General features: G+C 43.0%; 3 protein-coding genes across 4 annotated transcripts; 1 reads left to right on the top strand and 2 right to left on the bottom strand.

The window, feature by feature from the left end:
• Window positions 1-7,932: 7,932 nt before the first annotated feature.
• Window positions 7,933-8,514, bottom strand: LOC103974340 (uncharacterized). Its single transcript, XM_009389145.2, has one exon. It carries the CDS (start codon window positions 8,512-8,514, stop codon window positions 7,933-7,935), a length of 582 nt encoding a protein of 193 aa, XP_009387420.2.
• An 8,936-nt stretch (window positions 8,515-17,450) lies between these two features.
• LOC135610121 (uncharacterized) lies at window positions 17,451-19,874 on the bottom strand. Its single transcript, XM_065104206.1, has 3 exons — window positions 19,669-19,874; window positions 19,504-19,592; window positions 17,451-17,683 (listed from the first exon to the last, which is right to left on the bottom strand). Exons 1-3 carry the CDS (start codon window positions 19,832-19,834, stop codon window positions 17,552-17,554), a joined length of 387 nt encoding a protein of 128 aa, XP_064960278.1. The 5' UTR covers window positions 19,835-19,874; the 3' UTR covers window positions 17,451-17,551.
• A 519-nt stretch (window positions 19,875-20,393) lies between these two features.
• On the top strand, window positions 20,394-25,500 carry LOC103974336 (large ribosomal subunit protein uL3). 2 transcript variants are annotated; one of them, XM_009389140.3, is made up of 6 exons: window positions 20,394-20,476; window positions 20,883-20,987; window positions 21,346-21,456; window positions 23,115-23,419; window positions 24,425-24,834; window positions 25,007-25,500. In XM_009389140.3, the coding sequence occupies exons 2-6, from the start codon at window positions 20,903-20,905 to the stop codon at window positions 25,263-25,265; spliced, it is 1,170 nt and encodes a 389-aa protein (XP_009387415.1). In that variant the 5' UTR covers window positions 20,394-20,476; window positions 20,883-20,902; the 3' UTR covers window positions 25,266-25,500. The 2 variants fall into 2 exon arrangements, with proteins under 2 accessions (XP_009387415.1, XP_009387416.1); XM_009389141.3 differs by having other exon boundaries at window positions 20,467-20,529.
• Window positions 25,501-26,505: the final 1,005 nt, after the last annotated feature.

Below are 26,505 nucleotides of genomic sequence, written 5' to 3'. Positions count from 1 at the left end.
GCTTTCCTTTCTCAAATTGAACCTAAATGCATTGACGAAGCCTTAAAAGATGATTTTTGGGTCATTGCAATGCAAGAAGAATTGAACCAATTTGAGAGGAATGAGGTATGGAAGCTTGTTCCTAGACCAAGTGACCACTTAGTCATAGGTATTAAGTGGGTCTTTAGAAACAAGCAAGACGAAAATGGTATCATGGTTAGAAACAAGGCTAGATTAGTGGCCAAAGGTTTCAACCAAGAAGAAGGTATCGATTACGAAGAAACCTTCGCTCCCGTGGCTCGATTAGAAGCCATAAGGATGCTCCTTGCCTATGCTAGTAGTAATAATTTTAAACTATTTCAAATGGATGTCAAAAGTGCTTTCTTGAATGGTTTTATTTCCGAAGAAGTATATGTCGAACAACCTCCCGGATTTGAAAATTCTCTTCTTCCTAATCATGTATTCAAATTGACTAAAGCTCTCTATGGCTTGAAACAAGCTCCTAGAGCTTGGTATGAAAGGCTTAGTTCCTTTCTTATTTTAAATAATTTTACCAAAGGCAAGGTTGATACTACATTGTTTATTAAACATTTTGAAAATAATTTTCTTATTGTGCAAATTTATGTTGACGATATTATTTTTGGCTCTTCGGATGAATCACTATGTGAATCATTTGCCAAATGTATGAGTCATGAATTTGAAATGAGTTTAATGGGTGAATTAACTTTCTTTTTAGGATTACAAATCAAACAACTTAGTGATGGTATATTTATTAACCAATCCAAATATACATTAGAATTGTTAAAACGATTTAACATAGATAATTCAAAAGCAATAAACACCCCTATGAGTACTGCGACTAAGTTAGATATGGATGAAAATAGTAAAAATTTTGATCAAAAAACATATAGGGGAATGATAGGTAGTCTACTCTACCTCACCGCGATTAGACCAGATATTATGTTTAGTGTAGGACTTTGCGCTAGGTTTCAATCTAATCCTAAATTATCTCATCTAAAGAGTGTTAAAAGAATATTTAGGTATCTTAAAGGAACTCCAAATTTAGGATTGTGGCATCCAAAATCTGAAAAATTTGATCTAATAGCTTATGCAGATGCCGATTTTGGCGGATGCAGGATAGATAGAAAAAGTACATCCGAAACATGCCAATTTTTAGGACATGCACTTGTTTCTTGGACTTCCAAGAAACAAAATTCAGTTGCACTATCTACGGCGGAAGCCGAATACATTGCTGCAAGTGCATGTTGTGCACAAGTCATTTGGATGAAAAATACATTAGAAGACTATGGAATTCACTTTAAAAACATTCCCATAAAATGTGATTAAGTTAGCACATTGATTAAGTTAGAAATGGGAGGTGATCCCATTAGCTTAATCTTGGGGCAATTGGGCCCCTGAAAGAATCAAATTGGGCCGAATGGATTAACCCATTCGGACCCTGATTGCTGTGGGAGGTGCAACCGCCCAAGCCAGGAGGTAGCACCGCCCAGGCTATGTCTCCCAGCGAGACTGGGAGGTGCAACCGCCCCAGCCAAGAGGTGGCACCGCCCCGGGCTCAGTCTCCGAGCGAGACTGGGCGGTGCAACCTCTTCTGTCAAGAGGTAGCACCGCCAGAGCTCAAGTTTCGAGCTCTGCCAGGCGGTGCAACCTCCCGAGTCAGGCGGTGCAACCGCTTGAGCTCGGTCTTCGAGCTCTGGCAGAGAGGTGCAACCGCCCCTGACAGAGGTGGCACCGCCCAGAGGCTCAGTCTTCGAGCTCTGCCAGGCGGTGCAACCGCCCTAGTCAGGAGGTGCAACCGCCTGATCCCGAAATTTTGGGAATTGACAGATTTGAGCTCCAAATTTGAACTGGGTTGGGGCCTATAAATACCCCACCCATTCAGCACTGAAAGCATAGAACACACACTCGAAATCTTGCTGTCTTTCTGTGGTTCTTAGAGCTCAAAACTGCTAGTTCTCCTCTTTCTGTTCTTCAAAGTTTGAGTTGTAAAGAGAGGAGAGAAAACTTCTGTAAGGGTTGTCTCCTAAGCCCGTCAAAAGGAGTGAATCTATAAGAGGGTGGTTGGCCTTCGCCTATTGAAGGAAGGCCTCTAGTTGACGTCGGTGACCTCGTCGATGGAGGAAGCCAAAAGTGGAGTAGGTCAAGATTGACCGAACCACTCTAAATCTTGGTTTGCATTTCCTTTGAGCATTTTACCTTCACTACAAACTTCTCAATAGCTTATTGCCCTCTATGATTTTACGAACGAGTTTCAAGGTTCAGACGTAAATCTGCGTTTAGACGTAAATCTGCTTTTTCGTATGATCATCATATTGCATATTGCGTTTACGTTTTGAGCTTTACCATAACTGCACACTGCCTTTATACTCCTGCTTAAACTGCGTCTTATCTAATTAAGTGATTTACGAATCAGCATTTAGACGTAAATCAGTTTCTTCGTACGAACGTCGGATTTCAGTTTGCGCCGATATTCTGATTTTCATCATAGCTGCAAACTGCCTGCATAGATTGACTTTAACCTTGCTTAGTATCAACTTTCATACAGAAGTTGTTTTTATCGTTCGAACGCAGCTTTCGATTTTAATCGCAGAAAGTTTTCCGCTGCACTAATTCACCCCCCCCCCCCTCTTAGTGCTCTCGATCCTAACAGTTACTATGTTTTTTCTATCCAAATCTCCACGAAATTTTATGACACTTTGACACTTCCTAACAGCAGATTTCCCTTTAGTTTTGTCAAAAAATTCTCAATATAAACCATTGATATTTTACATCTAATCTGCTATACTTGAAAATCTGCACCGTAAAATTTCAGCCGCATAGCACTGATTGTTTGATAGCTTTGACACTTCCTATCCAAATCTCTACGAAATTTTTATGATAGCTTTGACACTTCCTAATAGTGGATTTCCCTTTGGTTTAATCAAAAAATTCTCAATATAAACTTCTGATCTTTTACGTCCAATCTGCTATACTTAAAAATCTATGCTGCAGAAAATTTCAACCGCATATTGTTGCCTTAACCCATCTATTTGCAATCTTTTTTGAATGAAATTTCTTATACACTTTATAGATCATCTTGGCTTCCATCTAAGATTGATCTATTGATGAATTCATCTCTAAAACCGATTTTTGTGTTGCTATAAATTTTCATCGTAAACTGCTGAAATTTTTCGACGAGAATTCTGCTATCGCAACTTGCACCAATTTCCTTGCTGTTATACTGCCGAAATTTTCTTGATTAAATTAGTCATCCTTGCTGTCATATAAACTGTGATTTTGCTATCAATTCCCTCCTCAATTCTCTCAAGTTTTTGGTGGAAATTACGTCGAGAAACCGCTGTTTCTTCGACGACAATTCTGCTCTTACAAGACAGCACATACTTGCTGCAACTTCCACTGATTTCTCTCAAACCTTTGCTGCCATCTACCACAGATCCAAAACTTTCATCCACAGCCCTAAAACTCCACCAAACCATACCCTCAAACTGCACCCAAAACAGCCACAAAACAAGCCTAAATCGTAGCCTACATCCACCGATCCACCAACCCTTTCGACCATCACTTCTCTCAACCTATACATGCCTTTAACCTGACAACAAAAGAGAGATCTTAACATCATAGATTTGGAGGCATATATTATGGCATCTAAGGAGGCAATCGATGCTAAATTCGAAGCCTTGGAGGCGCGAATGGAGGATAAGATTCGGACGCTCTTTACCGAACTCAGATTGGGCCGACTACTAAGCTCGAAAAAATCATATCACGGAGAGAGCTTTGCCCAATCGCACCAGGCCCAAAGATATGAGTTCCAAGGGAGGGGAGGCTCTATGATCGATCCCAACTATCCATACATAAGGGTGGACTTCCCTAGATGGGAAGAAGGAGACCCGATTGGTTGGATCTTGCACGCGGAGCGATATTTTCGGTACCACAAAACCGCGGATGCATCTATGGTGAAAATTGCAGCTATACATCTTGAAGGGGATGCTATACAGTGGTTTGACTGATTTGAACATACTTATGGAGTCCTTTCATGGCAACAATTCAAAGAAGGACTGCTGATCCACTTCAGACCAACCGATTACGAGAATATTGACGGACGACTTGCAAAGATCCGACAAACCTCCACCATTCAGGAGTACCAAACCAGGTTTGAAAGGTTATCTAATCAAACTCTTGATTGGTCTCAAAAACAGCTATTGAGGACCTTTATTGAGGGCTTGAAGCCGGAGATCCGAGGAGAAGTTAAAGCGCGACAACCGTACACGCTTATGGTAGCCATCTCTTTCACACGACATCAAGAGGAGCAATTGAACCATGAAGCTCGAAGGACTAGGGTCACTCCTCAACTAGTAATATTGAAGCCCTTAGCCCCCCCTACTGTTGACCGAGTCCCTGCACCAAAAAGGTTGACAAGAGAAGAGCTTCAGGAGCGATCTGCGAAGGGGTTATGTTGGCATTGCGACGAGCCGTGGAGCCATGAGCATCGCTGTAGTAAAGGGAGACTTTTTATCATTGAACCAGTAGAAGAAGAGGTCATTAAACATCCAGAAGAGAGCATTGAACATAAAGAAGAAGATGCAGAAGAAGAGCCACAACCGACCAAAGTTACGGTACATACACTAACCGGCTACTCAAACCCGCAAACGATGAAAGTTGGAGGCCTTCTCAAACAACAACCGATCACTGTTCTCATCGACACGAGTAGTACTAATAACTTTCTAAACAGTAAGGTTACTATCTAGATGGCCTTACCTATCGAGAATTGCAACAGGTTTGACGTTAAGGTCGCCGATGGATGGATTTTGAAGTATGATCGTAGGCGCCCGCAAGTGAAACTATTACTGATCATGAGGCTTTACCAAGAGATAATTACATATTTCTTCCTTCTCCCTCTTGATGATCATGAGGTCATGCTCAAAATTAAATGGTTGACAACATTAGGTGATATTTCTTGAAATTTTATGCAACTAATTATGAAATTTAACAGTAAGGATAAACAGGTGATACTGAATGGGAAACGTGGGGGCGACGTAACGACGATTTACACACAACAAATGAAGAAGGTTTTACATAAAGCATGCAGCAGCTTTTTGGTACAACTTGAGCATCAAACTAAGGGAGAGCCAATAGAATTTGAAGATCCAAACCTACTTCCTTTGCTTGCTGAATTTTCAGATATATTTGACGAACCGCACAACCTATCTCTTACCCGTCGGCATGATCATTATATAACGATTCTTTCAGGCAAACCTCCAACAAATACTCGGCCATACCAATATATATATCTCCAGAAGGATGAAATAGAAAGGATTATAAAAGAGATGCTTGAAACAGGAGTTATTCGGCCAAGTTGCAACCTCTACTCTTCATCGGTGCTCCTTGTACGCAAGAAGGACGGAACATGGCAAATATGCATTGATTACCGAGCTCTCAATGGCATAACCATCAAGGATAAATACCCTATTCCAGTAGTAGATGAATTTCTAGATGAAAGGGAGCACAAATCTTCACCAAGCTGGACCTTCGATCCGAGTATTATCAAATACGAGTGTACGAAGAAGTCATACCGAAAATCGCCTTTCGAACACACAACGGCCACTACGAATTTTTACTTTCTTCAACAAAAGGTGGAATATCTTGGGCATATCATATCAGAGGAAGGTGTGATGGTGGACCCCTTCAAAATAGAAGCAATGCAAAACTGGCCTACCTCGAGGAACATAAAATTGCTACATGGCTTTCTGGGTTTAACAGGCTACTACCGTAAGTCCGTGAAAAACTATGGAAAGATTAGTGCACCACTTACTTCCTTACTGGAAAAAGATGTCTTCCAATGGTCGGACAGAGCCTCCATTGCCTTCGACAAACTTAAGGTAGCCATAACGATGACGCCGGTGCTAGCGCTACCAGATTTCAACCGACCCTTCATCATTGAGGCTGATGCATCTGGAGATAGAATGGAAGACGTTCTCATGCAAGATGGTCAACCACTCATATACATTAGCAAGGCATTGTCTCCCCCCTATCAAAACATATTAACATATGATAAGGAGATGCTCGCCATTATGCACGCAGTAACAAGGTGGAGATCGTACTTGATCAGACGATGCTTTCAAATCAAGACCAATCATAAAAGCCTAAAATATCTCTTGGAGCAGAAGATATCTTCCCCCGAGCAGCAAAAATGGGTAACAAAGGTTCTTGGATATGATTATGAAATAACTTACAAAAACTGGATAGAGAATGTTGTTGCAGATGCGTTTTTACGGCTACCTAAGCAAGCTGAATTTTTGGCCATTTCACTTTCGACTAGTGACTTCCTTGAGGATATTAAGATGGAATGGCAAGAAGATTCGAAGACTAGTAAGATCATAAAAAAATTGGAGGGAGCACCAAGCTCCGTGGCTCATTACAATTGGGACTCAAAAGAATTACACTATAAGGGATGCATTGTGCTTATGATAAATTCTACTTGCATCTTCATGAGCAGATTTTGGACAAAGTTATTTCATATGCAGGGTACTAAATTGAAAAGGAGTACGACATTTCACCCACAAACCGACGGTCAGACGAAAGTTGTAAATAGGTACTTGGAGACAATCCAAAGCCACCCACCAAATATGACTACCCAAGGAGAACTTCAGACCCAACCAAGTCCCATTATTGATCAACGGATTGTGACTCGACGACGACAATCCACTACTGAAGTGCTAATACAGTGGGTAAACCTACTAACAGAAGATGCCACTTGGGAGAACTATGACGACTTGAATATCAAATTCCCAAAATTCATGAATCGTCAGCCTCGAGGACAAGGCTGATTTGAAGAGGGCGGGTCTGTTAGGACTCTAGCTTGGAGAGTCCTAATTGAGAGGGACATTTATGTAAAACCTACCTAAGCTGACCCCTATTAAAGAGGTGAAGAGGCCGGCTAGGGTTAGGAGGTTGTTTCTTAGAAAAGAATAAGGAGTTGTAAAGGAATAGGAGTCTTGAGTAGGAGTCCTATTAAGAGTTAGGGTTTAGAAGCCCTATAAATAGTCATGTATTCCTCCTCTTTTTATAAGGGAGGAACCCCTATAGAGTTCCAAGGAGGCCGATCCCCTAAAGAGATCAACCCCAAGTTTAGAATTTGCAAGGGTTCTAACACTTCGTAGTGTGTTGAAAGTCTCGGCCAAGTCGGACAAGTGAGTCATCGCCGCGCGACTTTTTACAATCATATCGTCGACGTAGACCTCCATGTTTCTCCCTATCTGGTGACCAAACATTTTGTTCACAATCCTTTGATACGTAGCCCCGGCGTTCTTTAACCCGAATGGCATAACCTTGTAGAAAGTATGCCCCTCGGTCGATGAGGAAGGCGGTGTGCTGTTGGTCTTCGGGTGCCATCCTGATCTAATTGTAGCAGGAGAAGGCGTCCATGAATGAAAGGCGGGCGTGACCGGCCGTCACGTCGACTAGTTGGTCGATCCGCGGGAGGGGATAGCAATCCTTCGGACATGCACGATTAAGATCGGTGTAATCAATACACATTCTCCAGCTTCCATTAGGTTTCTTCATGAGGACTACATTGGACAACCAGCGCGGGTATTTGGCTTCTTCAATGAAGTTTGCCGCCAGAAGTCGTTCCACCTCTTCTCGGACGACCTGCTGGCGTTCGGGGGCAAGGCACCGGGGCTTCTGCTTTACTAGTCGTACGTCGGGGGAGTCGCACAAGCGGTGCTGAGATACCTCAGGATCGACGCCTGGCATGTCAGCGGGTGACCAGGCGAAGATATCGGTATTCTCTTGGAGGAGATTGATAAGCTGGTTTTGTTCCTACTCGGGAAGCTCTAACCCAAGCTTGATCGTCCGATCGGGGCGTCCCTCCAATATTGGCACATCCACCGTAGGCTCCATCGGCTCGGGGTGCTGAGCCGGCTTTTTTGCTTCTCAGGGGTCTTCGAGGGGCAATTCAACCCCCCTTCTTTTGTGCAGGGAGACCGCGGTCAAGTAACACCGCCTTGATTCGCGGGGGCTCCCCCTGGCCACTCCAACCCCTGCTCGGGTCGGGAACTTCAAGGTTCGGTGGTAGGTGGAGATGACCGTCCTGAATTTGTTAAGGGTGGGGCGCCCCAAAATTGTGTTGTAAGCGGTGGGGAGGTCGACCACCAAGAAAGTTGCCATCACCGTCTTCGTCCTCGGCACTTCCCCGAGGGTTAAGGGTAAGGTGATCGTGCCCAGCGGCGAAATCGATTCACCGGTAAACCCGGTGAGTGTTGAGTTCATAGGCTTCAGGGCGTCGTGGGAGACCACGAGTTTCTGGAAGGCGTCCGGATAAAGGATGTCGGCCGAACTTCCAATGTCGACCATGATCCTCCTTACTTGGGTGTTGGCGATTCTGGCGGCCACCACCAACGCGTCATCGTGCTCAGGCTGCATGACCCCCTCGGGGGGAAACGTGACCTCAGGTTCGGGCCCGCACCCAGAGTCTTCGGCTGCGGCAACGCGGGCGTATGCTTTTCGCCCGGACATGGTACTTCCCCTAGACGTCGGGCCACCCGTGATCACGTTGATCTGCCTTTCGATGGGGCCCTCAGGCCGGGGGGAAAACTCTTTGTCCTGTCATAGATAGCGGCCGAGGTGACCTCTCTGAATCAGCTCCTCAATCTGTCGCTTCAACTCGCGGCACTCTTCCGTGTCATGCTTGTTTTGCCGGTGAAAGCGGTAATACCTTGTCTTGTTCACGAGCTCCCGCGGGCTCCTCATCGGACTGGGGGTTTGGAGCAGCCCCTTCTTTTTTATCTGGAGGAATATCTACGTTCAGGACGCTCCCAAAGCGGGGAGTGGCGGCCTCGGCGTAGAGGGGTCGAAGTGGTCCGACCTTCGCCTTGGCGGGCCGGGCAACTGCCCTCGTAGTGGCTCCGTTCGAGGCCTTTTATTTTCCTCGCGTCTCCCCGACATCCAGGCTTCCGCCACGACATAGTGGTTGGCTCGCTAGAGCATTTCTGAAACTGTGGCAGGGGGTCGCTCCACGAGGGACCAGAAAAACCTAGACGGATGGAGACCCGCCATGAATGCCTACATCAACAAAGAGGGGTGAGCTTCTGACAAGCCCCTAATTTCTGTGGTGAATTGGCTCACAAAACAAGAAAGGGGTTCATCCTCCTTTTGGTTGAGTCCAAGGAGCAGGGCGACGGACGGCTTCAGTCGGGCCAAAGCCAGGAAGTTGACTTCGAACTCCTTGGCGAGCTGGTCGAAGGAAGCGATTTCCCTCGTCTTCAAGCCGCTATACCACGTGCGTGCTGGTCCCCTTAGGGTCATGGGAAACGCCCTGCACATCAAAGCGTCAGCAGTTCCGTATAGTGCCATCTGAGCCCGAAAGGCAGCCACATGGTCAGCGGGGTCGGTAGTGCCATCGTAGGCGTCCAGGGAGGGGAGTCGAAAGCTCGCGAGTATCGGTTGGTCGCGTATTTCAGCTGCGAATGGTGACCCCCGGCGTGCATCGTCTCTTGACTCTCCCTTAGAGGTGTGAACCTCCTTCAGCACCTCTTCGAGTCGTTGACTGAGAAGGCGCAGCTGGGCCCGGAAGGAGTCCACGAAGTCGGGAGACATCGCCTCATGCTCGGGTCGGCCGGCAGGGTTTCCCCCCGTTTGATCTCCAAGGGGAAACACCCGGGTCTGGGGTGAACCAGGGAGAGCAAAGGTGGTCGCGTGAACCGGTGCAGAGGACTCCACCCGGCGCGTAGGGCGGGCTATCGACGGGTTCATTGATTGGGAAAAGAGTAAGACGACGGTTTGCATCATTCCTGCCAAGGTTCGGACCTAGAGGGCAAGATCCTGAAAGGCTTCGGATGACACAGGCGAAGGAACGCTCGAAGCGGCTTCGGGGGGAAGTAGACCTGGGTCATTGAACAGACGCTAGTAACGTTCCGAGGTCATGACGAGGTCCTCGGCCCGTGGCCCGTCACGTGAGGGGCGCCCGGCCTGTGCCCCCGTTAAGAATGATCCCTCGGTAGGGAGTTCGTCGGGGTCAGTGTGAGGATCCCGCGGCATTCGGCCCTCCTTCTAGCGCTAATCTGTTGGTGTGAACAACTTTTGAGCCGTGGCCTCGGGGCCGACATGGCTCGGTTCAAGTCCGAATGGCGGGGATCTTGCTCGGAGTCCCTCGGGGGTTTGCCGATGCGACCGATTGCAGGGATCGAGTTACGTGGAAGCTCGTGGGGGCGTCCTGTGGGGAAGGGTTCCCTTCTGTGATGTTGGGAAGAAACAACTCCGTCTTCGTACCTGCACTTAGGTCGGGTCGGAAGCTCGGCCCGACCCCTCCGACGATCAAGTCAATGATGTGGATCGGTGCGGTGTTTTCCTCTGTGTCTCTTCTCCTTCCCTCCCCCCCCCCCCCCCCCCCCCCCTAGGGCATTTAGAACGTGAGGGTATTTATAGGAAAGTTTAGTGTTACCTGATGTGCCTACCCGCAGGGAGTAAAATCGTACCTCTAATGGCGTCTGACATCGTTGTTGGCGTGGCATGAGGGATCGTGCCTGAGCGGTCGTTAATGGGCCTCGGCCTGTGTTCTGGTTTGTTTGACCCGGCTCTGCCGGGTTGACCGAGGCGAGAGCTTCGTTTGGGTCAACTGACGTCAGTCCGAGTCTTGTCACCATTTATTACCCTCATCAACGTCAAAATAGAGGTCAGGAAACCGAGCCCGAAACCGTGACACCGCGACTCGGTATTCGTACTCATACGACACTTGTCCCGACCGTTGCAGCCAAAGCTAAAACCCGAGGGACTCCTTGTACTCTTCAATCACCCTTTTGGTCTTAGCAGGAGTCGTTCGAGTTTCCTCCACCAAAGCTTCCTCGGCCTTCATCGTCGATAGACGGGCCTCCTCCAAGCTCCGATACAGGCCTAGCAGTTCGCTCTCCATCGAGCGGACCCATCCGCGAGACTCCTTCAGCTGCTTCCGAAGACTCGCTTGTTGCTGCCCGACACCCTCAAGCTTCGACTTCAGCCGCACAACCTCACCCTCCAGGTCAACGACCCGCTGCTCGGCGGCCGCCACCGCCTCCGGTCCTGCCCCGGCCTTCAACTCCTCGACCTGGCCGTGGAGCTCAGCGTTCCTGTCCCCTAAGCTATTGATTATCCGGCCAACATCCTGGACACGATCCACTAGCGTCGTATAGTAGTGCAGGTTCTGTGTAGAAAAACGACCTAGCATAAGAAAAGGAGGTCAGACAAGGGCCGAAGCAAAGAGAGAGAACTACTGTCATACCCAGACCAGGGACTTGGCAGCCTTCTCGATCAGCACCTCGGAAGGTGAGCCATACATCTGCCTGGCGATGTCTGGAATGAGAGCACCTCGGGCATAAGTCGCGGATGTCGCGCCGTCCGTCCAGACCCGATCGCTAAGGGTGAGACCGGACCACCGTGCCACCAGAGGGTTAGACGCCTCGCCCTCGGCCATCCCACCCACAGAGAGAACCTGGAAGGGCTCATCCTTGGAATGGGCTTGGGTGCGGCAGAGATCTCGCACCATGGCCAGACGTGCCCCTTTGCCCGACTCTGACTTCCCGGCTCATTCCTTACCTTGCGAGCCCTTAGCGATCTCCTTCGGGGTAGGGTCCCGAGGCTGCCCCCCCGGGCTACTACGACCGCCACCAACGACCTCTCGAGCCGTGGTCGACGTAGACATCTTCGGCGTAGCGGTCTTTGGCCTCTTGCGCGGGCGACTGGACTCCGAACCCCCTGATCGGCTCGGATCTCCTACGGTCTACGTAGCGGGAGGATCAAATTGGGGAGCTGCAGAAGCATGAGGCATCCCCCGTAGTTTCCTGAGGTCCATGGTATCTGCCCAAAAATAAGAGACTCAGTAACGAGTAATGATGTCGAGGTAACTAGTAAAAGGGGATTGGCCTGAGTCATACCCCGGAGCATTGGACTAAGGCCGACCTTGACCAACCACTCCTTGGTCATGTCCCTAATGGCTCACGACGTAATGAAAATCCCCTTCAGCTGCTCTAATTGCTCGTGTTCGTTGTTAGACAACCCGAGATAGCTGTTGTTGATTACCCGAGCCAACCATCTGAGGCCAAATCCCCACCCCCGACTGCTAACTGATAAAGAAAAAGTGGCTCTTCCACCCTTTGTTGTTAGAAGGTGCCCCGCTCACCCTAAAACCCCCGCTAGAGGACAAGAAATAGCCGCCCAATCCCTTCGACAAGCGAAAGCAGGACATAAAAAGAGTCACGCTGCTCAGTTGCATCAGTCATACAATGCCCGAGTCACGCTGCTCGACCGGATCAGTCATACAGCGCCCAAGTCATACCGCTCGACAGCAGTAGTCATGCGGTGCCCGAGTCACGCCACTTGGCCGCATCAGTCGTGCGATGCCCGAGTCACATCGCTCGGCCGCATCAATCATACAACGCCCGAGTCATGTCGTTCAACCGCATCAGTCATGCGGTGCCCGAGTCAAGCCGCTCGGCCACATCAATCATACGGTGCCCGAGTCACGTCGCTCGGCTGCATCAGTCATATGGTGCCCGAGTCACGCCACTCGGCCGCATTAGTCATACATTGCCCGAGTCACACCGCTCGGCCGCATCAGTCATACAGCGCCCGAGTCATGTCGCTCGACCGCATCAGTCATACGGTGCCTGAGTTATGCTGCTCGGCCACATCAGTCATGCGATGCCCGAGTCACGCCACTCAACCGCATCAGTCATACAATGCTTGAGTCATGCCGCTCGGTCGTATCAGTCATGCGGTGCCCGAGTCACGCCGCTCGGTTGCATTAGTCATGCAACGCCCGAGTCACGCCGCTCGGTCCCATCAGTCATGCAATGCCCGAGTCACGTTGCTCGGCCGCATCAGTCATGTAGTGCCCGAGTCACACCGCTCGACCGCATCAGTCATACAGTGCCCAAGTTACGCCGCTCAACCGCATTAGTCATGCGATGCCCAAGTCACGCCACTTGGCCACATCAGTCATACAGCGCTCGAGTCACGCCACTTGACCACATTAGTCATATAGTGCCCGAGTCATGCCGCTAGGCCGCATCGACCACTCAACGCCCAAATCCCGCCACTTGGCCGCACCAATCGCATCCCAATCATACCCCTTGAACACGAAAGTCCTGACCGCATCAACCCCCCAAAACCGTACCATTATTCACATCTTGGGAACCTACCATTATTCACAACCACATCAGCTTCTAGGACAACACGCCTCAGTCAACACTATTACTGCGAAGGCAGGCAGCACTGACGAAGCACAGCACCGTCTCGGAGAGGTCGGGACGACGCTAAGCGAGTACCACATTGAGCCACAAAGGCCGGGTCGACACGACGCCAACCCGCAAAGGCCGAGACGGTGTCCACCCAGCAAAATTCCCCTTAACACGATGTCGTCCCACAAAGGCCAGGACGACACTAGCCATACACCGCACAGTCCCGCAAAGGCCGGGACAACGCCGACTGTGCACGATGTCGTACCTCGAAGGTCGGGACACCGCCGACCGTGCACAGCGCCATACCGTGAAGGCGCCGACCATGCACAGCACCGTCCCACAAAGGTCGGGACGGTGTCGACCATTCACAATGCCATCCCACAAAGCCTGAGATGACACCGACCGTGCACAGCACTGTCCCATAAAGGCCGGGACGATGCCAACCAAGTACAGTGTCGACAGTGATAGACAACCCAGGTACGATCGGTTCCCGCGAGGGGAAGATAAAAACCCCTCGAGGGGTCCATTGGCAGGAGGTCCCTCTCTGGCCACTTAATACTAACAAGATCTTCGGAGGGGTGGGAGCCCCTTCCGGACCCCGACATGTGTGCAGGAACCAGAGCCCGAGGAGCAGGCAGTCAATTCCAAGGAGCATCCGACTCGAAAGTCAGAGCTTGAACCTGACCCACTGAAGGTGGACGATCTTACGCATCCGGAATCAAACCAAATCGTGCTAGCTCGCTCTTCCACGATATAAATGATCACTATCAATAATGCATGTGAGCTTTTAGTATAGTGTATGTGTGTGTGTGACTAAGGTAAAATGCATGTGAGCTTTTAGTATGGTGTACGTGTGTGTGACTAAGGTAAAGTCGCGGGTCGTCAGCGTTGGAACAGCAAGAGAAGATAAGAAGTTTAAGACACGTGACAGCTATTCCTCACTTAAATATCTCACCATATTCAACACTAAATTATTCTAAGGGCGATTGTCTGGAAACTCCATCTTTGATGTTGATACTCTCCCATTTCAATATTCTCAAACCATTACCTCTTATTTTAAAAATATTTTCCAAAAGCTATTCATAGTGTTTCAAAAAAAATTTCTTCCAATTATTTATGGTGTTTTGTGGATTGTTTTTTATCCATAAAACACTATATAGTATTTAGAAAAATACACTACATAATATTTTTGTTTCAAAAACATTGTATAGTGTTTTTAAAATAAACTACTTTATAATATTGCAAAAAACTACATGATGTTTTTTAAAATACTATATAACGTTTTATAAATAAAAATCAATCCACAAAACACTGTAAATAGTTGCAAAAAAAAATTTGAATTTGGGTGAAAAAAAATGATAGCTTTTTAAGGGGCATTTTTTAAACATTAAAAATAGGATATGATGGTTTGTGAATTTTGAAAAGGGAGGTACAATCTGAGAAAAACCAAAAAAGAGAATATGTTTTTTAACAATAGCTCTTGTTCTAATATTACTTATAATAACACGAACACTATTTTTTTCTTCAAAAATAAAATATTTTTAAAAATTCTTACTTTCATTAGACCATTTATATTTATATACATCAGGATCTTGATTCGAGAAATAAGAGGATAAAATATTTCTTTTATTCTTTCTTAAATTTGAAAAATATTAATTGAACATATATTGTTATATGAATCAAAATATCATTTCCTATTTCATCCCCTGAATTCAATATTCAAATTTGTAATCAGATCTATAAAATAATTAATCTATTAATCTGATTGGCCTAAATCATTGATCTAAAATATTTTATTCTAAATTAATACTAGTATATATCTATTTAGTTCTTATAAACCAAATTCAATATGAAAATTATGGTTATTACAAAACCAATATTCTCTCTCACATTTAATGGCTCAGAATCCTTAAACTGAAATTAGCTCATACAAAAAGTCTAAATTACCCACTCTTCCACTTAAGAATTTGATGTCTTGATGAGATTCAATCCAATAATGACCCTACACTACTAGGATATGGCTCTATCCCATCTACAAATAACTATTCTCAACTCGAACCCTTCATGACCCCACTCGGTAGTATCATTAATGTAAGGAGCCTAAATTGTTTTAGTCAAAGTTAAATATCTATTAAGTTCTTAAAATCTAAATTTTGGTTAACAGTTCTCTCTCTCTCTATGTATTAACTATATGTGTTGTGTGTCGGGGGTACGATAGAAAGATCAAGTAGGGTTGTGTGTGTATATGATAGAAAGATGGGTTTTTTGTTGTCTCCGTCATCAATCAAAGAGACACGTGACTGCGTGAGCTGCTAATGCCTTCCAAACACTAAAACTTCCGCACACGATCCGTGCATGCATAAAAGAGGACCGATTCATCACCTCAAACTCAGCTGTGTGTTGCAGGTGGAAGCAAAAAAGGACACACTTATTATCCTTTTTCCCACTTCGGGGCTGCACACGCATGGCTTCCCAGAAGAAGGGTACTCTGCCCACCGCTCACGGGCATCGCCGGTGACTCCCACGCCCCTGCACACGTACGTACCCACTCGGATCAAAACAATGGTCTCTGTCAAACCTCTCCTTGCATTTTTTGTGCTCCAGCAAAGAACAAGGTAGGAGGAGTTCGAAATCACCATATATATGAGACCGAGATAACACAGTAGAACACACACTTGATCTCCATGATACGAGACAAGACCTCGACCTTTGCATGGCTTCCATTAATGCAGCAAGAAAGAGATGGAAGGAGAGGGAGTGAAAGAGAAAACCTTGGAGATGGGAGACGCCTCTCATCCCACCTTTATTCAAGGCATTGTTCTTCGAGAATGCAAGCCGAGCGAGTTGTGCCGCTTCGAAGGTCCTGATGGCGGGATCGGCGTCGCTCTCGGCAAGAACCAGAAGACAACACCTGACCTCTTCGTTGTCGCCGGTCTCCGGTGCAAGGCGTGCATGCTTCTTGAGCCATCGCAACATGACACCAAGAGATGGAAGAGGGGGAGGAGGAGGATTACCGGAACAGATCCTTTAGAAAGCAGTCCCATTTGAGAAAGAGAGAGAGAGAAGAGAGCAGATATATGTTTAAGAGTTGGAGAGACTGCAAAGGGTTGATGGGATATAACAACAGATTACATAGCATTATTAGGAGGAGAGATTTGATAAGGTTAAGAGTATGGTGATGTACAAGGAATGGAGGATTCTGTCGTGATGTACAAGGTTGAGGGGACACAACTACTAAGATATGGGAAAAGTGTGATGTGATGTGATCTTTCCTTCCCGCTTTCCTCTCCTCCATTTTTGGACCATATTAATGCCTGCTTTTGGATGTAGCAGGAGATGGTATACATGGGTGGTAACTAAGTGTCAGCCACTGTAGCGGTTGTGGAATGATCAAAGCTAGCTGAGCATGGTCAAGCCTAGTGCAGAGTTTTGGAAACTTGTTTTGGATGCCAAGAATCATGATCAAAAGATTCACCTTGTGTATCAATTTCTTCTTCTCTAAATACTTGAGTATGCAAGAACGTATGAGACAATTTAAGGTGAAGCCATTTTGTATGTTCTTCAAGCATATCTCAATTGTATGTAAAAGTCTACGTAGCTTGATGATTGAAGAGCCAAGACTTGTTTCACCAATAGTGAATCATTGAAATAAGACTTTTGATGGAAGTGATGCAAGTAATTAACTGAACGTAAAATTATTTAATTTCGAAAGAAATTAAATAAAATAAAAGGAGTTCCAACTCTAGAATCATTTATGAGAAAGCGAGATTACTTTGAGAAACTTTACGCAGGAAATTCTAATAATCAGATGCTCATGCAGAAATCAAAGTCCAAAACTTCACTTTGATGTTGATTTTCACTTACTATAAAACAAACAGGCGGATAAGACTGCAGGCGATTAGAGAGAGTGTTTTTTTATTTACAAGCTTGTTGGATCTTTTTTTCTTTTTCTTCTTTAGAATGTTGGCTGCAAAAACAGACTTTTGGATGAATGGTTACTGAACAAGGTGGGCAGCAACTAGTTTCACAAAACTAGCAGTGATGGCTTCTTTCCAGGATCATGCAGTGATTTAAAGATCATCAATCGCTTGTGGTATCCAAAGTCATCATGCAATAAACAGATACTCGCCCCCAAGAAACTTTGTTAGAACTTGTAAACGAAAAAAAGTTGTGGAACAGTATCTGTTTATCGCCCCCAAGCAATAAACTACTCATAAAACTAGATCAAAGGGAACAATGTAGTAAACAAACTTTAATTTATATTAAGTCTCATGAAACTCGAGAAAACAAACAACTCGTGGACAACTTCCAAGTTTTCCACAGTGAGCTCTGGTGCTCCTTACCTACTCACATTTGCATGCCTTGTTAAGGGCTTCAAAAACACTTTGCAGAGTTGCATCTTGCACGAGAACGACCTTGTCTCTGGATTTTGAACCAGATCCAATAGATACTTGCCGTTTTTTCACTCCTAAAAGCTGCATGGTAGATAGTTTTCCCAGCCTTTCAGAAGAGTATATATGTTTCTTCAATCTGCTTTGATCGACTTTTTAAAATTAAGCAGTCATAACAGAGCAATTACAAAGATTAGGTCAGGAAGGGATTCCTTATTTAGATGTTCAACTGAAACATACTTAAGACAATGGGAAACAGGGTCTGTTAACAATTCTTGGATTTTTGAAGAAAATAACTACAGACCTTGGATGTCATCTGTGTTGTCAAATTGGGATCAAAGAATCATTTCCGAACAAATTTTGCTGATATCCAATGAACATTTGAATCTTCAATTTTATATGGCATCAAGAACTGACCAACACAATCCAAAATTTTTCAAAATCCTGCACTTTGGATTTAAGGTTATAGTGGACCTGGAGTTATGCACAAATCCCACCTACTTGGACATCTGTGAGCAGGCAGGTATAGGAGGCAAAAGATGTATGAGCTGAATGAGAAGTGTCAATACAAAAATTGGTAGAAAGGTGGGAGACGTTGTGTCCATAATCAATCCGAGAAATATAATCAAGGTAACCAACTTCACATTATGGTGGAACGAGGTTGACGGCATAATGCAACTTTAAGACTTGGCCATCTATAATTTGGAATGATATCAGAAACATCTGAAATTTATAATCAAGTTTCCAAGTGACTGATGGACTGAACACTACTACAACAATTTCAGAGTACCGTTTGATCTGGACAACGCTCATTTTACCAATCAAATTTACGTACTTGATGCCTGAGAAGACAATTAAGAAACAATTTGCTTTTCATGGTGCTAATATAGCCACTGGTATATGTGTTCTTTAGGAGTCAGCAAGGATAGCTCCCATCAAGACATGATAATCTAATTTAGCATATCTTTTTTTCTAATACATTATGAAAACTGTCTGGACTACGGATTAGGTCCATTTCAAGGTCAGAGTTGCATTATACCTTTGGATCTTCAGATCTTATGAAAACTTGATATCGGTATTACAAAAAAAAAAAAATCAAAAGTTTTGAACCACTTGAAGGCAGTGTTCCTGGCATGAACACATAAATTCTGCTCCTCACTGGATACTTAGTTCTCTTCAATTGTTGGTCATCAAGCTAAATAACTTTCATTTAGAGGTGAAGAAGATGAAGATATACAAAATACTCAAGAATTGTGGTAAATAACTGGTTTATTTGGAAAAAAATACCTACAAATTTTATTTGCATTCAATTTGATGGAGCTCTTATGCTCCATGAGGCCTTCCAAAATCAAACTCATGAACAAATTTATATGTATGACTCAATAATTCTATCTCCTTTTTTCCTTTTTCAATTAACTAGAAGCCCAAGAACATTCTTAGTTTAACCAATTCTACAATATTATAATCAATATGATCATAATTAATTGTCATCTTGTGTTTTTTTTATTAAGTCTGAAAACATAGTCGGATAATAGACTAGGGTTAAGTGAAATAAGTAAAATATCCAGTGCTTTGAATTGTTATTACTACCTTCTCACCAACATTTGCATTGTTCCATCCCATAACTTCACATATGTGAGGATTATGTTGCACAAGCTTTACCTCTGGCAATTTCCTCTAAATTCCTCAAGCAATGATTCATATCCTTAGGTAATTTTAGCACAAACTTCCTCCTAGCGTAGTTCTTAGAACAGGAAATCAAGCACCAAATTAGCCACCAAAAATCTATTTTTTTAACACACTAGAAACTAATTTTGTAGAACCCAACACGATCTGTTGGTCGAGAAGATTACAGTAAGAAACTACGAGTAGAAAGTGAATAGACGAGACGATCGAGGACTCACCGAGCCGATGTACTCAAGCAGCGCGGCGTTGGCCTCGCCGTCCCTCGCCGGGGCATCGATTTGAACGCCGACAGACTCGTCGCCCACATCTAAAACCAGAAATATGACTCTTTGCAGGAAAACAAAGCAGATGGAAGGAAAGGGGATCGAAGGGAAGGGGCGGACCGGTGACAGTGGCGACCTTGGAGCCCGGCTTGGCGTGGATGGTAATGGCAACAGTTGACGGAGGAAGGAGGCGGAGGCAGCCTGGGACCTTGGACTCCGCCGATGCGGCGGTGGGAGGGGCGGCGGCGGAGCCCCCCTTCGCTTTCCCACGCTTGGGCGGCGCCATCCCGACGTCGGAGCCGGACTTTCTCCTTCTTTCTCTCTTCGGACTTAAAAGAGGCTCACGACTTTTGGTGGGTTAGCGGGTCTAATTTTTTCGGATCCAAATTTATCCAAACCGCTTTATCAAATTCAAATATCGGATCTAATCAAGTTTGGATAGTCTTTGATTGGATTCGAAATTACTAAGAGTTTGGTCAGCGAGTCGAAACTTCTCGGATCCAAATTTGTTAAATTCACTTAAATTAAATTTAGATATTGTTGAATCGGATTTAAGAAATATTGTTCTTCGAGCAGGACTATATATATATATATATATAAATATAAAATATATATATATATATATATATATATATATATATATATATATATATATATATATATATATATGTGTGTGTGTGTGTGTGTGTGAATCTGGACCGTCCATTGAAGTCATCGTAATCAGTCATCGGTCTACGAGATTTTAGTACGCCAAGATTCGCAACTGGAGATGATGAATTATAGGTGCCGGTCATATTATTTCAGTGAGGATAATTTAGTCATTCTACGATTAGGCAGCGCCGCACATGCACTTGTCGCATCTTCGGCGGCTATATAAACCCTCGTTAGGGTTTCCGACGCGAATGCGGGGAAGCAATCGCCGTTGGAGGTAACAAGATGCCCATTCTACCTCTCACTCTCTCTGTCTCCCCCTCTTCGATGGTTAGATTATGGCTTCGATTATTTTTTTTCTTGATTCGATTGTTGTTGCACCTCTTAATTCGAGGTCTGGGAACAAACCCTTTCATTAGGGATTGATATTGTAGTTGGATTCTGGTGTTTGCCCTTCAGAAATCTGTTTGTTAGACGCTTCTCTTGGTGATTTCGTTCTTCCCGAGTTGAATGCAATCAGCATCATTTGTTTCTATCAGATGTATGCTTCTACCGTTGTGTATTTTTTGGTTCGATCCGTCGATCTTTTGTTACGGGATCCTCTGGTGTGTTCGTGATTTGCTGTATGACTGTTTCGGCTTTCATAGGCAGTGCATAAGCATAAGCCCTGGTCATGTTTTCAGGGGGGAGAGACGTAAGAAGGATGTCTCATCGTAAGTTTGAACACCCAAGGCATGGGTCCCTCGGGTTCCTCCCCAGGAAGAGAGCCTCCCGCCACCGTGGCAAAGGTAAGCTGGATCTTGGTTACATGAATTAAGAATGTTCTGTTTAATCAGTGCCTAATCTAGTTTTCAGATTGCCATGATCGTCATACATTAAGAACTTTTGTAGTATGTTGTTGCTATCTGGAGCTTGGTTGTCGAATGGGAAAATTTGTGCTTCCATGATCCACTGATTTATGTAAAGAGCACATGCTAGCTTGCAGATTTGGTTATATAGAGTTTGCCCTCCAATATATAATGTTTAAGTTCCTTGTTGAAATTCTTTCCCTTTAGTTCTCTTTCTAATTAAAGATGGTGGAACAATTCTGTTTGCTAACGTACCAGTAATATAGTGATGAGAAATATGTGTGCTTTCTTGGTGCAGTAAAGTCCTTTCCCAAGGATGATCCGACAAAGCATTGCAGGTTAACAGCTTTCCTTGGATACAAGTCTGGAATGACACACATTGTTCGTGAGGTTGACAAACCAGGCTCAAGTAAGTATATATTACCCAAAGTTGGCTATATTGTTTGAAACAATATTCTGTAACACAGATTTGGATGCATCATTATGTTTGTATGCTTTTCTGTGCTATTCTGAGATGGTTCTTTTTAGATAATAAGTCTTTTATTTACCACAACTAAATTCATCCAGTCGTTCCAACATAAACATTTCAAACCTAATGTCTCTTGCTTAGTTGCTGAACCTAAGAAAAATAAAATCTTCATATCACTTTTCATAGGGCAGTTTTGGCATCCTGTATTTGTACTTTCATAATTATGAAAAAGATCTGTTTTATTTGTCATTTTGTTTTCTATAAGCATATTTGTGGTCATTTCATAACTATCACTTACAGAACTGAAAATTATAAGTGTTTGGCGAGAACAAAACCAGAAAACAACTATGAGGAAGAGGTTCCTTAACAGTGGGAACAGGCATCTCAGATGTGGCAGGTGGGATTGAGCGGCAGGCTTAGTAAATATCTGAGATCTTTGGACGATCTACTGTGGTTACTTGAACAATTATCTGTTCTTGAGATTGAGTGAAAATTATCTGATTTCTAGAGTTGGGTGATTTTCAAACCTCATGAGTGACCTGGTGAACAATCACCTGACAGGGACGATTTATGTATTTTTTTTAAATATTAGTTGAAAAATTATACTTTCTACTAATAAAAGTTAACGTGGGAAATTGTCTCATTCATATCGTGATGATTATCATGGGAAAAGATCTATGTAGATGACCTCAATTCTTGGGACGTTATGTAGTTGCCTCCAATAGTTGCCCTATGCAAAACATGATGACTCCAACTATTATGATTCGAAAGTTTGTTTTGTGTTCTAAAAGTTCAAAATTTTCATCAGAAACAAGGAACACTAACATGATTACATATTTGTTTTCTTCAATGATGTTTCATTTTTTTACTGAAATACAAAAGACAATGTGCCTCTAGAATTAAGTTTTTCTTATGCACATTGTGACATATGATTTATTATATTGTTCAGTTTTTGATATTACTACAAGTAATTTATGTACGAAACTTTCGACTTTCCAAAACTGATGTTTTGGTTATATTGTCAAACTAGAGAAATGAAATCTATAATCAAACTTAAGGGAAGTGAAATTTAGAGTACACTGCAATTTATTCTTGTACAGGTTAAGTGAAATTTATAATTACACTTGAGAGAAATGAAATTTAGAATAGACTGCAGTTTATTCATACAGAGCTTGGTTCATTGTTTTTGTTTGTCTGCTAGTTCATATATTGCAAATGTAGTGTTCTCACTTTGTGATGAATGTTTGATGTCTTTTTTTGTTTGCTTTGCTATACCTCTTTATCTGTCAACAATGCGGACAAACAAAATCGGCAATGCATTAGCTTTGTTTTAACTAAGAGTTGCATTTGCTTCCTTTACGTTCTCTAATTTATTACATATTTTGCATGTTTTTTCCTTATGATATAAATTAGATTGGAGGGTTTCTTGTTCGTTGTGTCATACTATTCAGTGCTTTAATGTTTTCTGCAATTGGATTTTTTTACCAATGCCTGCATCTTGCTTTTGTCATAAGTCTTATTGGACTTGTTCATTATATCCTACACTTCTATGCCTTTTCTTAAGCTTTGAGGTTCTTATACTCGATTGTTTCTTGCAGAGCTTCACAAGAAGGAGACATGTGAGGCTGTGACTATCATAGAAACTCCGCCAATGATTGTTGTGGGAGTTGTTGCTTACGTGAAGACTCCACGTGGACTTCGTTCTCTTAACACTGTGTGGGCTCAACATCTGAGTGAGGAAGTGAGGAGGAGATTTTACAAGAGCTGGTACAAGAGCAAGAAGAAGGCTTTTACAAAGTACTCCAAGAAATATGAAAGTGAAGAAGGAAAGAAGGAAATTCAGGTGCAGCTGGAGAAGATGAAGAAATATGCATCTGTTATCCGTGTGCTGGCTCATACACAGGTGCACTTTGATGAGATTGCTCATTTATGACATTATTAGTGCAGTCTTAATATGGATCTTCATCATCTGCTGCTGACAAACTTATTCTCAGTATACTGTCACTTGATGTTAACCCTCTTCTCATACCTGAATGTTTTTAGGAATCTACTAGTTTATTTTGTCAGGTTTTTGTGTTTGTTGTATATCTCACTGAGTGTTTGTTATTTTTATTTTTTTTCTTATGTAATAGGCAAATTTGAGCATTGCATCCTTTCTCTTAAAATGTATCTCCATTCAAACAACATGAGATAAGCCTTGAGGATATTGTTGACCCATTTTTAGTTGTGATCTTTGATAAAATCTCAGTTCAGACTAATATTTGGCAGTTTTTAGATCAAGCTATTTTACCTGAAACTCCAGGGTGATCTCAGTACAAGGTATCGCTGCTTTCCTGTGTGATACAACCTAGTATTTTCTACAGTATCATAATTATTTTGCTTTTGATAATTTTGGAGTTTGATTCTGTTGCTAGTATTCTTCAGATTTGTTTACTATCATATTAAGTACGCTAGTTTTCTACTTTTCTTTGATATCGATTTTTCTTAGACATCCCATTGGGTGCATGGTGCCAACCACTCTTTTAAATCTTAATGCACACGTCGTGACCAAAATGAACAAGATACTGAAGAAGATGACTAGCAATGTCTATTCTGTTAACGAGGACAATTTCTTATCATCAACTTGTTAGTAGTATAACAATCTAATTTACTTAGAAAACATATTTAGATGGACCTCTTTATTCTACATAAACAAATGACCAACTAATTTTTGTATGAAAATTATTTAGATTTAATATAGGATTAGCTGAATTTGTTATGAATATTTCTTGCATTATATTTCTTAGCAGGTAAAGGATGCGTTTTGTAGCTCACTGTAACTCTATCTATTTACAAAGCATGTATTCTATGTTGGTTCCATTTATGGAAGTGATCTTATGGTCTTTTGTCACTTGCTGTTTATGCTCAGATAAGGAAGATGAAAGGTCTGAAACAGAAAAAGGCTCACTTGATGGAGATCCAGGTCAATGGAGGGACAGTTGCTCAGAAGGTTGACTATGCTTACAGCTTCTTTGAGAAGCAAATCCCTATCGATGCTGTCTTCCAGAAAGATGAGATGATCGATGTCATTGGTGTGACCAAAGGTAAAGGTTATGAAGGTGTGGTGACTCGTTGGGGTGTCACTCGCCTCCCACGCAAGACACACAGAGGACTCCGCAAGGTTGCCTGTATTGGTGCATGGCACCCAGCCAGAGTCTCCTACACTGTTGCTCGTGCTGGTCAGAATGGATACCACCACCGTACTGAAATGAACAAAAAGATATATAAAATTGGGAAATCTGGGGATGAGTCACACACTGCTATTACTGAGTTTGACAGGTAATTAATTGCCCATTCTACAGTTGGCTTTCTAACAAAGTTGTCCAAAATAACTTCCTTTAGAATCTTGGTCAAGCATACGGAGAAACTATTAGGGCAGTATCAAACTTGAGATCTGAGTTATTGTCAGGTATCCTGACTGAGTATTTTGGCTTGTTTTTATTTTAAACAGAACCGAGAAGGATATCACGCCAATGGGTGGTTTCCCGCACTATGGTATTGTGAAAGATGACTACCTTATGATCAAGGGTTGCTGTGTTGGGCCAAAGAAGAGGGTTGTTACGCTTAGACAGTCCCTACTGAAGCAGACTTCTCGCGTCGCCCTCGAGGAGATCAAGCTTAAGTTCATTGATACTTCTTCTAAGTTCGGGCATGGACGCTTCCAGACAACCGAGGAGAAGAGCAAGTTCTATGGTAGGATGAAGGCTTAATTGGTGCCTGGTTTTGAGGTTTTTCCGAGTCTTTGTTTGGTTATCTTTTTTTCATCAGATTGGCTACCTGCTAAGTTATTTGTCATATGAGAGAACAGAAGAGGGAAGTTGATGGTAGGTCAAGCTACATTTCATCTTTGATTTTGTTTTGTGGATTAAACTTGGTTGATTTGAATTTTGGACATGAAATAATTTGAGAAATCTGAGCTAATGGGTTGTTGCATTAGGTTGCTAATATCTTTGTGCCTCTTGATCTTAAAGGTGCCTTCCTAGTGATAAAGGTTTGTGTATAGTGATAAGTTTTTGGATTGAATTAGTGTCTGACCTAATGCTTGTATGTATGTATGTATGTTTGAGTTGCTAACAAGTTTAGTTGGTTAAGATTTTGATAGTTTATTATGAATTAGTGACCATAAATAATAAGCTTGTTCTAATTCTGCGAAATATAGGACAGGCTTTTGGAACTATTATGGTTACATCTGTTAAAATATAGAATCAATCCTGGCTGGTTCTAATTCTGTGAAATATAGAATCAGATTGATTTTGTGAAATATAGAATTAAAATTGGATCGGTTCCAAATGATTGCAGATCGAGTCGGAGGTTTCTGTTTTGAATCGGAATTTTGTTTTCTTTTAATTTTTTAATTTTTAAATAATATTTAATTTTGTAATTTCCATCAAAGCTTACTACTGTTGATGTCAAAGTTGCTAAAATTTATTTTAATAATACATCCATCGATAAAAGAATTAAAAATTCTAAAAATGTGTAACACTATAATCAAAGATCAATCATGTTTGATCCTCTATTTTTTTTTCTTTTTTCTCTCTCTTCCTTTTTTACAAGAATAATCGAAAGCATGTTGATCCTATCCTTAGTTTTTTTATTTTCTCTCGTCGTTTTTACAAGAATAAGCGACTCAAGGCAAAGATGAGATTACAGCCCAAGATCTTATGATAATCTATCAAAAAATATTTGTAATAGCTAAGGCAAACAGACAGAACGAAAAATAAATTTAAAATTATCTTTACCAATAATTATTATTATTACGATTAAAAAGCACTAGGGAGATTTATGATTGCAATTAGAGAGCACCGAAGAGTTGCTATATATATCAATTAGAGAATATTGTTGCAATTTGAGAACCATCTTCTTTTTGTTTTTTTTTTCAGAATTTATATTTAATATTTTCAAAATGCCCCTCCGACAAGGAACAAGGATTTATCAAATGACGATTGAATC

Source organism: Musa acuminata, chromosome BXJ2-4 (assembly GCF_036884655.1).
Source record: "Musa acuminata AAA Group cultivar baxijiao chromosome BXJ2-4, Cavendish_Baxijiao_AAA, whole genome shotgun sequence".
In the NCBI taxonomy this organism is placed as follows: domain Eukaryota; kingdom Viridiplantae; phylum Streptophyta; class Magnoliopsida; order Zingiberales; family Musaceae; genus Musa; species Musa acuminata.
The sequence above is the reverse complement of the archived record's forward strand: the minus strand, read 5'-3'. Positions and strand labels throughout refer to the sequence as shown.

Excerpts from the sequence above, each read along its gene's own strand:
- LOC135610121 (XM_065104206.1), bottom strand. The coding sequence starts at position 19,834 with ATGGCGCCGCCCAAGCGTGGGAAAGCGAAGGGGGGCTCCGCCGCCGCC. Across the intron at positions 19,593-19,668 it reads CAAGGTCGCCACTGTCACCG|ATGTGGGCGACGAGTCTGTC; the intron begins GTCCGCCCCTTC and ends TTCTGGTTTTAG. Across the intron at positions 17,684-19,503 it reads TGCTTGAGTACATCGGCTCG|CTTTTAGGAGTGAAAAAACG; the intron begins GTGAGTCCTCGA and ends TCTACCATGCAG.
- LOC103974340 (XM_009389145.2), bottom strand. The coding sequence starts at position 8,514 with ATGTCCGGGCGAAAAGCATACGCCCGCGTTGCCGCAGCCGAAGACTCT.
- LOC103974336 (XM_009389140.3), top strand. The coding sequence starts at position 20,903 with ATGTCTCATCGTAAGTTTGAACACCCAAGGCATGGGTCCCTCGGGTTC. Across the intron at positions 23,420-24,424 it reads GTGTGCTGGCTCATACACAG|ATAAGGAAGATGAAAGGTCT; the intron begins GTGCACTTTGAT and ends GTTTATGCTCAG. Across the intron at positions 24,835-25,006 it reads GCTATTACTGAGTTTGACAG|AACCGAGAAGGATATCACGC; the intron begins GTAATTAATTGC and ends TATTTTAAACAG.